The sequence below is a fragment of the Rhinoraja longicauda genome, chromosome 8 (genome assembly GCF_053455715.1).
Source record: "Rhinoraja longicauda isolate Sanriku21f chromosome 8, sRhiLon1.1, whole genome shotgun sequence".
NCBI lineage: Eukaryota > Metazoa > Chordata > Chondrichthyes > Rajiformes > Arhynchobatidae > Rhinoraja > Rhinoraja longicauda.
In genome coordinates, this window is record NC_135960.1 from 13,197,532 (window position 1) to 13,212,145 (window position 14,614).

General features: G+C 41.8%; 1 protein-coding gene across 4 annotated transcripts in view; it reads left to right on the forward strand.

Moving 5' to 3' along the window:
• The window catches only part of cacnb4a (calcium channel, voltage-dependent, beta 4a subunit), a 281,947-nt gene that overhangs the window by 91,102 nt on the left and 176,231 nt on the right, over positions 1–14,614 (forward strand). The window contains exon 1 of one of the 4 annotated variants that reach the window (XM_078403345.1): positions 11,076–11,403. The exons of 2 other annotated variants lie outside the window; for them this stretch is intronic. In XM_078403345.1, the coding sequence (XP_078259471.1) occupies positions 11,359–11,403 (45 nt within the window). In that variant the 5' untranslated portion in view covers positions 11,076–11,358. Of the gene's footprint in view, positions 1–11,075; positions 11,404–14,614 lie in introns of those variants that run through there. One more of the 4 variants, XM_078403346.1, reaches the window with a different exon arrangement.

Here is a 14,614-nt window from a genome sequence, read left to right on the forward strand (position 1 = left end):
ATTGACCTCTCCTGGCCTGTCAGCAAGTGGTATGGATCAAAGTGGCATCCATGAGATGTGACATTGTCACAGTCACAGTCACAGTCACAGTCACAGTGCTTTGTTTTAAATTGTATGACTTGTGCATGAATTTAATAGTTTTGACTACTGAAAACTGAAAACACTTGGGTTCCACTGTGGGAGAAGAAATTCCTTCTTATCCTTATCCTGAGGGACTGTCATCTTTTTTTTTGTTTATTAATACAGCGGGAAAACAGGCCCTTTGGCCCACCGAGTCTACACTGACCAGCGAACTCGTGCATTAACACAAACCTACACAAACGAGGGACAATTTACACTTTTATACCAAGTATACAAACACGAGGCAATTAACCTACAAACCTCTACGTCTTTCGAACGTGGGAGGAAACCGAAGTTCTCGGAGAAAGCCCACGTGTAGTCAGGACCCGTGTCTTCGGCGCTGCAAACGCTGTAAGACAGCAACTCTACCGCTGTGCCACCATGCTGCCATGCCCCAATTTGAGCCCTTTCGTAACCATCCCAACACTCCAAGTAAATGGAAAATCACCCCTGCACCTTCTTTGTTAAGGCCTGTAAGAACTTTGTGTGATTCAATGAGATTGTGCCTCATTCATTGGAACTGAAGAGAGTTTGGCCAATCTGTTCATTTCTGTCTCCATAAAAAAACTCCAAATTCACTTGAAGGTTAAACAAACCTAAATCACCTTTATTGAAGTCCTGGTGCACTGACGTGGCCACACTGGGTAGACCATGTCATTTCCATTCTTGATACCATATTCCCAAAACTGAAACGCTACTTTGAGCTCTGTTATACAACAAGACTATCAGGGAGATGGAGAAAACGACAAATCAAGGATGTGCTCAAAAACTCCTTGAAATGGAACGTCCCACTGCCTTGTGGACGTCTCTGGCCCATGACCGCTCCAAGCTGTGGAAGGAGCATTTGCGATGGCTCTGTGAACGTTCAGTCCATGGGGACACTCAGAGGTAGCAGAAGGAGCAGACCACATGACACAATACCCATCCGCCTGCCCTGTTGAATGAATGGATGATACTTTATTATCACATGTGACATATCACAGTGAAATACTTTGTTTTGTATACCATACACAAAGTATGCAAAGAGCCGCTAGATATAGGCCACCGACAAAGTTACAAAGGGTTCAATGTAATAGAAACATAGAAACATAGAAAATAGGTGCAGGAGTAGGCCATTCGGCCCTTCGAGCCTGCACCGCCATTCAATATGATCATGGCTGCTCATCCAACTCAGTAACCTGTACCTGCCTTCTCTCCATACCCCCTGATCCCTTTAGCCACAAGGGCCACATCTAACTCCCTCTTAAATATAACCAATGAACTGGCCTCAACTACCTTCTGTGGCAGAGAATTCCACAGATTCACCACTCTCTGTGTGAAGAAATGTTTTCTCATCTCGGTCCTAAAAGACTTCCCCCTTATCCTTAAGCTGTGACCCCTAGTTCTGGACTTCCCCAACATCGGGAACAATCTTCCCGCATCTAGCCTCTCCAACCCCTTAAGAACTTTATATGTTTCTATAAGATCCCCCCTCAGTCTTCTAAATTCCAGCGAGTATAAGCCTAGTCTATCCAGTCTTTCTTCATATCGCTCCTCTTTATTCTCCTGGCGCCCCTGGTTCTGGATTCCCCCAACATTGGGAATATGTTTCCTGCCTCTAACGTGTCCAATCCCTTAATAATCTTATATGTTTCAAAAAGATCCCCTCTCATCCTTCTAAATTCCAGTGTATACAAGCCTAGTCGCTCCAGTCTTTCAACATACGACAGTCCCGCCATTCCGGGAATTAACCTAGTGAACCTACGCTGCACGCCCTCAATAGCAAGGATATCCATCCTCGAATTTGGAGACCAAAACTGCACACAGTACTCCAGGTGCGGTCTCACTAGGGCCCTGGTACAACTTCAGAAGGACCTCTTTGCTCCTGTACTCCTCTTGTTATGAAGGCCAACATTCCATTGGCTTTCTTCACTGCCTGCCGTACCTGCATGCTTCCTTTCAGTGACTAATGCACTAGGACACCCAGATCTCGTTGTACGTCCCCTGTTCCTAACTTGACACCATTCAGATAATAATCTGCCTTTCTATTCTTACCACCAAAGTGGATAACCTCACATTTATCCACATTAAACTGCATTTGCCATGCATCTGCCCACTCACACAACCTGTCCAAGTCACCCTGCAACCTCATAGCATCTTCCTCACAGTTCACACTGCCACCCAGCTTTGTGTCATCTGCAAATTTACTAATGTTACTTTTAATCCCTTCATCCAAGTCATTAATGTATATTGTAAATAGCTGCGGTCCCAGCACCGAGCCTTGCGGTATCCCACTAGTCACTGCCTACCATTCTGAAAGGGACCCATTTATCCCCACTCTTTGCTTTCTGTCTGCCAACCAATTTTCTATCCATGTCAGTACCCTACCCCCAATACCATGTGCTCTAATTTTGCCCACTAATCTCCTATGTGGGACCTTGTCGAAGGCTTTCTGAAAGTCAAGGTACACTACATCCACCGGCTCTCCCCTGTCAATTTTCCTAGTTACATCCTCAAAAAATTCCAGAAGATTAGTTAAGCATGATTTCCCCTTCATAAATCCATGCTGACTCGGAACGATCCTGTTACTGCTATCTAAATGCTCCACAATTTTGTCTTTTATAATTGACTCCAACATCTTCCCCACCACTGATGCCAATTTAACTGGTCTATAATTTCCTGTTTTCTCTATCCCTCCTTTCTTAAAAAGTGGGATAACATTAGTTACCCTCCAATCCACAGGAACTGATCCTGAATCTATAGATCATTGGAAAATGATCACCAATGTGTCCATGGTTTCTAGAGCCACCTCCTTAAGTACCCTGGGATGCAGACCATCAGGCCCTGGGGATTTATCAGCCTTCAGTCCCATCAGTCTACCCAACACCATTTCCTGCCTAATGTGAATTTCCTTCAGTTCCTCCGTCACCCTAGGATCTCTGGCCACTAGAACATCTGGGAGATTGCTTGTATCTTCCTTAGTGAAGACAGATCCAAAGTACCGGTTCAATTCGTCTGCCATTTCCTTGTTCCCCTGCTTCTGTCTTCAAGGGACCCACATTCGCCTTAACTATTTTTTTCCTCTTCACATACCTAAAGAAGCTTTTACTATCCTCCTTTATATTATTGGCTAGCTTACCTTCGTACCTCATCTTTTCTCCCCGTATTGCCTTTTTAGTTATCTTCTGTTGCTCTTTAAAAGAGTCCCAATCCTCTGGCTTCCCTTTGTCCCTCTTTGTTCTCTCGGTGGAGCATCCTCGACTGTCCTCCGGCACCCACCGGGGGTCAATCTGACCTCCGGCACCCACCGCAGGCCCGTCCTCGTCCGTCCGCCAGCGGGATCTCTCTTGGACAGCTCGGACAACCCACCTTGCTTCTCGATGTCCCTCCTCGCTCTCAGCGGTAGCTCGTGGGTCCCTCCTCGCTCTCACAGGACGGGTCCTTTTGGTGCCGAAGGTGGGCTCGCCGGGACTACTGGAGGGCTTGGCCACGCTCGCCGGGAATCAGCAGTTGTTGACCACCCAATGGCCCATCAGTGGAAGAAATAGCGCGTTTCCGCATTGTCCTCATTAACCACCTCAGAACCCACAAAACAAGACATGAAGTAGGTCATCCTCTATACTGAGAAACTTCCTATAAAATAAATTTAATTGCAGCAAGACCTTCTTTACTATGGTGCTCCAGTTCTCTTGCAACAAACACCAACAGTCTATTTGCATTTCAAAATTGCTTCTTGGTTTGACATGTTCACTTTCACTGATTCTTAAACAAGGACTCTCTCTTAGCACCAGCATCTCTCAGTTTAACACTCCACTTTCTAACATGTTAACTCTCAGTGATTCTTGAACAAGGACTTTCCCTTAACACTAGCTCCTCTCAGTTTATCACAATCTAAAATAATACTCCACCTTCGAAGGTGAAGAGAATGTCCCCATGTTTTCCCACATGATAAGTTCATAAGTTATAAGTTCATAAGTCATAGGAACAGAATTAGGCCATTCGGCCCATCGAGCCTGCCTTGCCATTCAATTATGGCTGATCTACCTTTCCCTTTCTAACCCATTCTCCTGCCGTCTCCATCTACCATGTCCTTGTCTGTTCACTTAGCCTGTCTATATTTACGGAAGGAGCTTCATGCCTACACTGCCTTCCAGCTTTGCTACATCAACAAGCCATGAGATATTCCATATGGTCCTTTCACACAAATCATTGATAAAGCCGATGAGCACCTGAGGGCCCAGTATTAAGCTCTGCACCACCTTTTAGTCCCTACCTCCTAATTAAAAAATCTCTTCAATTCCTACTGTCCATTTTTCCTGTTAACTAAATCTTACTCCATGTCACTCCATCACCTACAATCCAATGACGTCAAATATGTAATTGCCTCCTGTCTGGCAGCTTACAGGGGATCCTCTGACTATATAGTCTTCCACAGATGTACACCGTAACACCATCTGTTCCAATCTGCCTCAAAAACCCCAACAGATTTGTCAAGTATTATTTGTAGGAAGGAACTGCAGATGCTGGTTTAAATCGAAGATAGACACAAAATGCTGGAGTAACAGCGGGACAGGCAGCATCTCTGGAGAGAAGGAATGTGTGACGTTTTGGGTCGAGACCCTTTTTCAGACTGAAGAATTCAGATTTCTTCAGACTGCTCATTCTGAAGAAGGGTCTCGTCCCGAAACGTCACCCATTCCTTCTCTCCAGAGATGCTGCCTTTCCTGCTGAGTTACTACAGCGTTTTGTGACTATTGTCAAATATTATTTTCCTTTTGGAAATCTTCCTTGATTTCTGCCTAATCCTGTTATTATTTTCTAAGTGCCCTGCTACCACTATTATTCATTGATTTCAGCTTTTTGCGACCACTGACATCAGTCTAACTGGACTGTGGTGGTTTGTTATTTTCACTCTTCCCCCATTCTTTTAACGTGTGGTTTCATTTGCTGCCTTCCAATCTATGGAAACTATTTTAGAATCTATTGAAATTTGGAAGATGCCATGGAATCTATGGAATGTTATAAGGTCATAAGGTATAGAAGTAGAATTAGGCCATTTGGCCCATCAAGTCCACTCCGTCATTCAATCATGGCTGATCTATCTCTCCCTCATAACCCCATTCTCCTGTCTTCTTCCTAGAACCTCTGACACCTGTACTAATCAAGAATGTTGTTGGGTGCTGTTTTCAAGTGGCCATGGAATTAATATCTACCATCTCCATGGCCACTACTTCAAAACCTTGGGATGCAGGCCACCAGGACTTGGAACCTTCAATTCCATTAGTTCCTCCAATAGTTATGCTAATTCCTTTTAACACATTCACTTAAAATCTTTATTCCTTCACTATTTTCAGGAGATCTCCTCTGTCTTTCATAAAGACAGACTCAAAGGTTTCAAAGGTCCAATTAAGGTACACACAGCCATAATAAAAAAAAGCAACAAGACACAACTATATTTGTTCTATTTTTCTGCCATTTCTTTATTTCCCAAAATTTTCTTCATTTCCCTGCCTTAATCTGTGAGGAAGCTATGATACTTTTTACTAATCATACATATTATATATATACACACATAAATATATATATATATATACACACACACACACAAACACACACACACACACACGCATATATATATATATATATATATATATATATATATATATATATAGATATATATATATGTATATGGTTGTGTGTATATGTATATGTGTGTGTGTGTGTGTGTGTGTGTATAGATTCTTTTCAAGTTTGTTTTACATATTTCCTGGTCATTAATTCTTGTATTTGATCTTCCCTTTTTAATTTCTTGGTGCATCTGCTCTTTTTGACACCAGGTTAAACCTCTTAGAACATAAAACAGTACAGTACAGGTACAAGCCCTTCATCCACAATATCTGTGCTGAACATGATGTGAAGCTAAACTAACCTTCTCTGGGTGCACATGATTTATATCTCTCCATTCTATGCACATCCATGTGCCTTTCGAAAACCCTCAGAAATGCCCGTATCATTATTGTCTCCACTACTACCCCTGGCACCCACCACTCTCTGTGTTTAAAAACAAACTTTTTCCATACACCTCTTTTTCTTTTGATCTAATGCCTTCTTCATTATGGCTGGGTCACCTTTCCTTCTGTGTTTATGAGTCTACTATAAACTATGTCTTAATTCTTTTAAATGGTAGTCTTGCTCACTTCATACCTTTGAATGCATTTGAAATCTTTCATAACCAACTCGCATCTCACACATTGGTACTTTGCTCTGTTTAGGTTTAAGATCCTGATTTCCATTTTTAGATATCATTCCCTCATATCATGGTCATTTTTCCTTAAAGCCCCCATAATTGCAATATTATTGATGAACCCTATCCCATTGCACAATCCCAGATCAAAAACAGACGATTTAGAAAACCACCTTTAGTTCACTACATAAGTTTACCCACCACGTTGATGCTGCAATTTTGGTTTCCCACCATATGAGTGAATAAAAGTCTCACATGAGTGTTGTATTAAATAAAAACAGAAAATACCGGAAGCACTCAGTAGGTCAGCCAAATTGAAATGTCCGAGAAGTGAAATGTTAACTTCCACAAAAATGCTAGCTGGCCAGCTGAATTTCCATGGTGTTTTCTGTTTTTGTTTTAAGTTTCCAGCCCCTGCAAATTTAGATTTTCGAGATTATTGTTATAACCTTGTTGCACACACCTTTAATTTCCTGATGACCGATCACCAATGTTTGGAGGCTTGTAGCCAACTCGTACCATTTTTTTCTGCTCCTTATTATTTATTGCAACTATGCACACTGATTTTACTTCTTGATTTTCTTAGCCATAATCTTTGCTCTCTTTATTTCCCCATTTCCATTTTAAGCAAAACGCAAAGTGCTGGAGGATTTCAGCAGGTCACGCAGCAACTGTGGAGGGAATGCAACCGTGCATGACTCGCTGAGTTCCTCCATCACTTTGTGTTTTGCTCAAGATTCCAGAATCTGCAGTCCCTTGTGTTCCCATTTCCATCTTACTTATCTCAGTTACTTACAGTGCATAACAGGTCTGTAAACACAGGACTCATATATATAACACAATAAACAAGAACATTTTCAATAGATTAAAAAAAAGCAAAAGATAAGTCTGAAGTCCCCAGTGCAAGCAAGAGTGTTCATAGAACATATAAACATTCAAGAACCTTGATGTTGTTGGGAAGAAGGTGTTTTTTAACCTAACTCCAATACCTTCTTCCTAATGGCAGGAGTGAAATGAGAGCATGGTCAGAGTGGTATAGATCCTTAATGATGCTGGCTGCTTTTTTGACGCAGTGCCTCCTATAGATCCCTTCAATGATGGGGAGGTCAGTACCTGTGATGGATCGAGCAGTGTCCACCATCTCTTTTGAACATGAAGTATCTGAGAATATTTAATTCTCAACCTTGATCACGATGCAATCATAACTTTGGAAATTGCTATTAAGTTGTACCTATTTATTTTTATTTGGGCTTTTAATTCACCTTTCTTGTTACGAATGCCGCATCATTTTAGATAGACAATTTTCAACTTTGTCCTTTTACCATTTCCCCTTCTCTGGATCTAACAGGAGATGTACTCTTAAGTTTGGATGCTCTGACCCTTCCTGAGTGTTTACTATATATTATTAGTCACATAGCTACCCTGCACCTTGTCTTTAACTTTCTAAATGTTCACTCACCAGAAACTTCCATTCAGTCTGTGTTTTACACATACAATTCCAGAAAAATTATACTGCAATTTAATTAAAAGGGAAATTTAACGAACTTTATCAGTTTTATTTCTTAAAAATATCTTCTTACGTTCAGGTAATATATATATATATATATGAACCTGCAACAATTAAAAATGGCAACATTTTATCATGTATTCATATCATATCATATCATATATATACAGCGCGGAAACAGGCCTTTTGGGCCCACCAAGTCCGCACTGCCCAGCGATCCCCGCACATTAACACTATCCTACACCCACTAGGGACAATTAAAAAAAATTTTTTTTTACATTTACCCAGCCAATTAACCTACATACCTGTACGTCTTTGGAGTGTGGGAGTCCGAAGATCTCGGAGAAAACCCACGCAGGTCAAGGGGAGAACGTACAAACTCCTTACAGTGCAGCACCCGTAGTCAGGATCGAACCTGAGTCTCCGGCGCTGCATTCGCTGTAAAGCAGCAACTCTACCGCTGCGCTACCCTGCCGCCCATTTCCTTAGCAAATATAATATTCTCAGTAAAAAACAAATTGGCTTCCTTCCAAAACACCGACCATATCTAGACTCTTCACACTCATTGAAAAACATATACATCAAGCAAAAAATGGGAACATATTTGCCTGTTTTATTGACTTTAAGAAAGCATTTGACTCTATTTGGCACAAAGGGCTTTATTACAAACCTCTCCATTGTGGTATAGGAGGAAAGGTATACGACCTTATTAAATCAATGTATTTGAATAATAAATGTGGTGTCACAATTGGGGACAAATGCACTGATCTCTTCACCCAGAGAAGAGGTGTCCGGCAAGGCTGCAATCTGAGCCCAACACTGTTTAATGTGTACATAAACGATTTGGCAGTAAAGTTGGACCAGAGCACAGCGCCAGGCCTCTGTCTTCTGGACGGAGAGGTCAAATCCCTGCTTTATGCGGATGACTTGGTTTTGTTGTCTCCCACAGAACAGGGACAGCAGCAACAGTTAGACCTACTCGATGATTACTGCCAACATTGGGCCCTGGCAGTAAATCTAAAGTAAACCAACATCATGGTTTTTCATAAAAGACCCAGATGTCAGGAAGACAAATACCAATTCACTCTCAATGGCATCATTATCGTATTCTTCTGCAGTGCCTCCTCACAATCTTATCTAATGATGGATAATCTTTAAGATATTTGGAATGACAAGGCAATGTTGTAACTTTAGATAATCCTCATAGCTTCACCATAAAACTGACCACTTCTGTGGGTCAGACAACTTTCTGCTGTCCTGAAGTACCTGCCCGATGGTAGAAGTTCGAACAGACTGTTGCAGGGGTGTGAAGAGTCTTTGTGGATGCTGGTGGCTTTTCTGAGGCATCGTGTGTTGTAGATGCCCTCCAAGGCTGGTAGCTGTGTTCCGCTAGTCCTCTGAGCTCTATGGACTACCCGCTGAAGAGCTTTCCTCTCTGCCTCTGTGCAGCTGAGGTACCACACATGGATGCCAGGTGTTAGGATGCTCTCTATGGTGCAGCGGTAGAATGTCGTCAGCAGCTGTTGGGGTAGACCAGACTTCTTCAGTGTTCTTAGGTAGAACAGTTACCTATTACTGTATCATTAGCGGTCTTCACGACAAACTGAATAATCCATTCTTTTGAGCAACAAAAAAAGTTGAGAGGAGACTTGACACAGATATGTAAAATTCTAACAGCTTCAGACAGGGTAAATAGGGAAAAATATATTCTCGCTGATGAATGGGTAAAAGATCAGTGCACAGATTTAAAATGATTGGGATAATGTGTGCTAGGTTACAATCTGAAATGCATTTCCTGAATGTGTACTGTAGATTAAATTGTGGCTTTCAAAGGAATCATTTAAATATTTGTAAATAAAATAAATTGCTGAGAAATGGGGAAAAATAGGGGATAGTTCTCCAAAAAGCCAGTACAAACTAGATGGCCAGAATGGCTTTCTGTACTGTAACAATCTTAAGATTACCCTATGTAATTCAATCAAAAGTTAAAAATCAAACACACCTGATGCTACTGGTGTGCTTTGCTGCTGTGGTGCATCATATAGAACTCACACCCTTGTTAAACAATAATAATAATGTCACAAATACATGGAAATTATGAGCAGAATGTCTTTCTATTTTATTTTGCAATCAGGACAGGTAAATATTCTGTGCATGACTTCCTTGCGTTTGTATTTTTACTATGTTTAAGTAATCTGAATAATATTTATTTTCAATTTCCTTTCCTTTTCTAAGTTCAAAAACAGTTCCTAGTTGCTTTTTTTACAATTTGGGTTCAGATTGCAATTACGTTTTGCTTCGTAAATTCCAATTCAATTTGTCTTTCCTTTAGATTACCTTTGCACGATCGGTTAAATGACATCTAAAATTACACCTGTAATTATCCTTGAACATGCACCCTTGCCACCTTCAGCCCTCTATTTCTTTGGAGATAGAAAATTGACAAAAGACCATCTTCCAAACCAGAAATTCTTCTTTCTAGAAAAAGAATAAATGTTTAATATTTGATAACACATTAGAAAGTAGTGTTGACATAAGAAGTTATGCAGTGAGGTAACATTATAAGATTTGTTGTTCATGGTGTGGACAGCACAATTAGCAAGTGTATAATACAGACGCTAAGGTTCAAAAATAGATACATGCGTACGATAGACCCGCACAAAAACATGCTGGAAGTTTAAACAGGTAGTGATGAGCTAATTGCCTCACCAAACAGGCCTGTGGGTCCCTGGTGAAGATTTCTCTTTCAAGAGCAGCACATTAATGCCAATAAACCTATACTAAGTGTGAAATTAGCTGAAATAATAGAAATGCTTACATGCTTCGGTTAGCTTATCAGTTGGGAATACATAATTGCCGTGTTCAGCATATAATTTCCAGCCAAACACCGAAGCAGATGAATTGGACATCTTCTGGTGGTAATTATTAAAAATACAAGTAAGAAAATGAGCGGTTGCAGTTGGCTGTGTACGGTGGTCCTTGCGCAAGCTGTTACAAATAACATGCATGTCTGGAGCAGAAGGAATTGATGAAATCACTCTGGGAGGGGAAGGAGCTTGTTTATCTCCCCCCATATCCTCAGCTCCTCAACTACAGGGAAACAAAGGCTGTTCTCAGCTGACTGGAGTGTGGCTCAGCCAATCACATCCTCGCCTTCCACTGTGTCATCAGGACCTAATGAGGAGAGGATGCTTTTTATTCTGTGGTTGAAAGGCAGAGAAATGCCAGGTCTGAGCTGTCTCTGGGGATAACCTGCTCTCCATGATGTGAATGAACAGCATCTCTCTCTCTCTCTCTCTCTCTCTCTCTCTCTCTCTCTCTCTCTCTCTGCTTCTTGACTGGGCTACGCAACTCTGTCACAGACATCAGCAGGCGCTGGATCCTGCTCCCCCCCCACCCACACCCAACCCCCCACCCCCCCTCCCTGGCTCTCTATTTGCAGCTGGACTAACACATATATACGTACATTCTGTGGTGTTTATCAGCAGTGCTGGTTTATCAGAGCTCCATGTACGACAATCTGTACATGCATGGATTCGATGACTCGGAGGCGGTGAGTACATATTGTGTGGGTGAACTGTGAAGAGGGAGCAGATTATAAAAGTCTACCGAGTAGCATGCAGAGCAGAACATATTTTTTAAAAAGAAACACTGGTTGCTGTTTTTCCTCCTGTCAGAGATTCCTTTCAATTCAGTGACACCTGCAAAAATCCTCCATTAAGACTTGCATTGCCAGGCAGCGATAGTGTAGATATATTTAAAGACTGGAGGCCTGCCTGCACTGTATTCTCTGGCAATCCTGGTCTCTTGTTCTCTGAGCATCAACAGCAATGGGTAGTGTCTTCTTCTTGTCAAGCCTCAACGATCTCAAGCTAACATTTCTAGCACGGCATTTGCACTGAGGGAAAAGATACAGAATAATTAGCTCGGATGCAAATTAACTTATTATTCCGAGGGCTCAGTTTTAACCAGTTTATGAAAATGAAAATGTGTATGGTTTCCTCAGTGTGTGTGTGTGTGTGTGTGTGTGTGTGTGTGTATGCGTTCTTATGCGTGTGTGTGTGTGTGTTTCTCAATGGACAACAGAGCACTGCGCTCTGTCAGAATATTGCTTGCAGTACAAGTATGGAGAATGCCTATTGCTTTGCTAACATAATTCTCACACAGCTGGATCCTAATGTGCTTTAGCCATTTTGTATGGTAGATGTGGCATTTCAGCAAGATCAGGCTGATGGCAATACTGTACCGCTGATGAAGCTGTATTTTGTTTGGTGTGATAGATCACATTTGCTGCTTGTTGGCTGCTTCTGAAATCCAGTGGATGTGGAAGGCTGGGATCAAAATAGCTCTATATTGTTAGGGACGGAGGAGATGGTGCCTCCTTTATGTTGATAAAACATGAGCTCAGCTGAAAATGTGTCAAGGCAGTCCAGTACTTTATACAACAGACTGCAGCTTTATCCCCCAGCGTGAAATTGGTTAATTATTCGAATCTGTAATGTTTCTTGCACGTTTCTTAGCTTTATGCCGAAAGCGATGTGCAGTTGAGGTTAAAAGTAGTTTTCTGACATTCTCATCATGGCTGCTCTTTACACGAGTTACTTCTCCCTCCGAAGACTATTTTTGTGAGCCCTGCAAATAAGATATTGCAAGAAGGAAATGGTAACACGCTTCCCCAATGGGGAACACCCTGAAAAATTAAATAATATTACAGGTTGCCATATGCTCAGTGTTGGTGTGAGGATGGTATTTCTGTCATTAATATTATTGCCAGATATCCTCGCAACACTTAACAGCAGGCCATACTTTGACCGACACTCGATCCTACTAAACATTATGACACAGGTGAGCAATGAGTAACAATTGGTTTATTTTATTTGCCCCATATGTCATGTTACTTTGAAGCAAGCCATTACTATGGGGAAGATCTCCATCTTTTGTTTATTGAACAAAACAGTGCTTCTTTGCAGCTAAATGAGCAAAAGATGATTTTATTGAATACAATACAATACAATACAATATATCTTTATTGTCATTGTACCCAGGGGTACAACGAGATTGGGAATGCGCCTCCCATACGATGCAATAATTTAAGTAATTTAGACAACAGCAACCCAACGAAACGAAACAATTGTGACAGTTTTAGACAGGGTAAAGTGCAAGTTGATCTATGCGTTGTGGCCATCCGGCTCAGCAGGACCGGTTCATAGCAGCTATGGCCCTGGGGATGAAGCTGTTCCTGAGTCTGGAGGTGCGGGCGTAGAAGGCCTTGTATCGTCTGCCCGATGGAAGGAGTTCGAACAGACTGTTGCAGGGGTGTGAAGAGTCTTTGTGGATGCTGGTGGCTTTTCTGAGGCATCGTGTGTTGTAGATGCCCTCCAAGTCGGGTAGCTGTGTTCCGATGGCCCTCTGAGCTCTATGGACTACCCGCTGTAGAGCTTTCCTTTCTGCCTCCGTGCAGCTGAGGTACCACACAGGAATCAAAAGATTTGTAGTCAAACCAAATGAAAGCCATTGTCAGCACCTGATCCAGTGGGTCTGAGTCTGTCACTGCCAGGACGGTGAGAGTTACAGGAGTAACATTATACACTATTTCCAACAATGTTTGAATTATATAATATAACTGCAGATTACATGCACTTAGCATTACTGTTGGGAACCTGAAACTGGATCGAAAACTTTTTTTTTAAACAAGACTAGATTGCCATGAATTTGTTGTGTTGGATATTAAAAGACCCGCATTTATATGGTGCCTCACCAGATCAGATGATATCCCAAAGAGCTTTGCAGGCAATGAGGGATTTTGTTTTGATGTATCCATTGTTTTACTGAAGGAAACACAGCACGAATGACTGTAGAGTGGCACTGGGCCTGTACTCGCTGGAGTTTAGAAGAATGAGGAGGGACCTCATTGAAACATACAGAATAGTGAAAGACTTGGATAGAGTGGATGTGGTTAGGATGTTTCCACAAGTGGGAGAGTCTAGGCCTAGAGGTCATAGCCTCGGAATTAAAGGATGTTCTTTTAGGAAGGCGATGTGGAGGAATTTCTTTAGTCAGGGTGGTGAATCTGTGGAATTCTTTGCCACAGAAGGCCATGGAGACCAAGTCGGTGGATATATTTAAGGCAGAGATAAATAGATTCTTGATTAGTACGGGTGTACAGGGAGAAGGCAGGAGAATGGAGTTAGGAGGGAGAGATAGATCAGCCATGATTGAATGGCAGAGTAGACTTGATAGGCCGAATGGCCTAATTCTGCTCCTATCACTTTTGATCTTATGACTGAGAACTAGATTTGGTCAGAACACTGGAAAGACCCCTGATTCTCCTCTTGGAATGGTGCTATGGATTTTTTTTTACACATCTATCTGAGTGAAATATTTTATCTCTGGCTTACCAGCATATCCAAAAGACAGTACCTCTAGTACCTCTGATGAGTAAGAAAATAACTGCAGATGCTGGTACAAATCGAAGGTATTTATTTCACAAAATGCTGGAGTAACTCAGCAGGTCAGGCAGCATCTCAGGAGAGAAGGAATGGGTGACGTTTCAGGTCGATGAGATGCTGCCTGACCTGCTGAGTTACTCCAGCATTTTGTGAAATAAATACCTTCGATTTGTACCTCTGATGATGCGGCATTCCCTCAGTATTCTGCTGAAATGACAAACACAATTGTGTTCAGTAGTCCAAGGGTGAAAAAAAAACCCCAACACAACATTAAACGTGTGTAACCTTTCTACAAAATAATACATGTGACCAGGT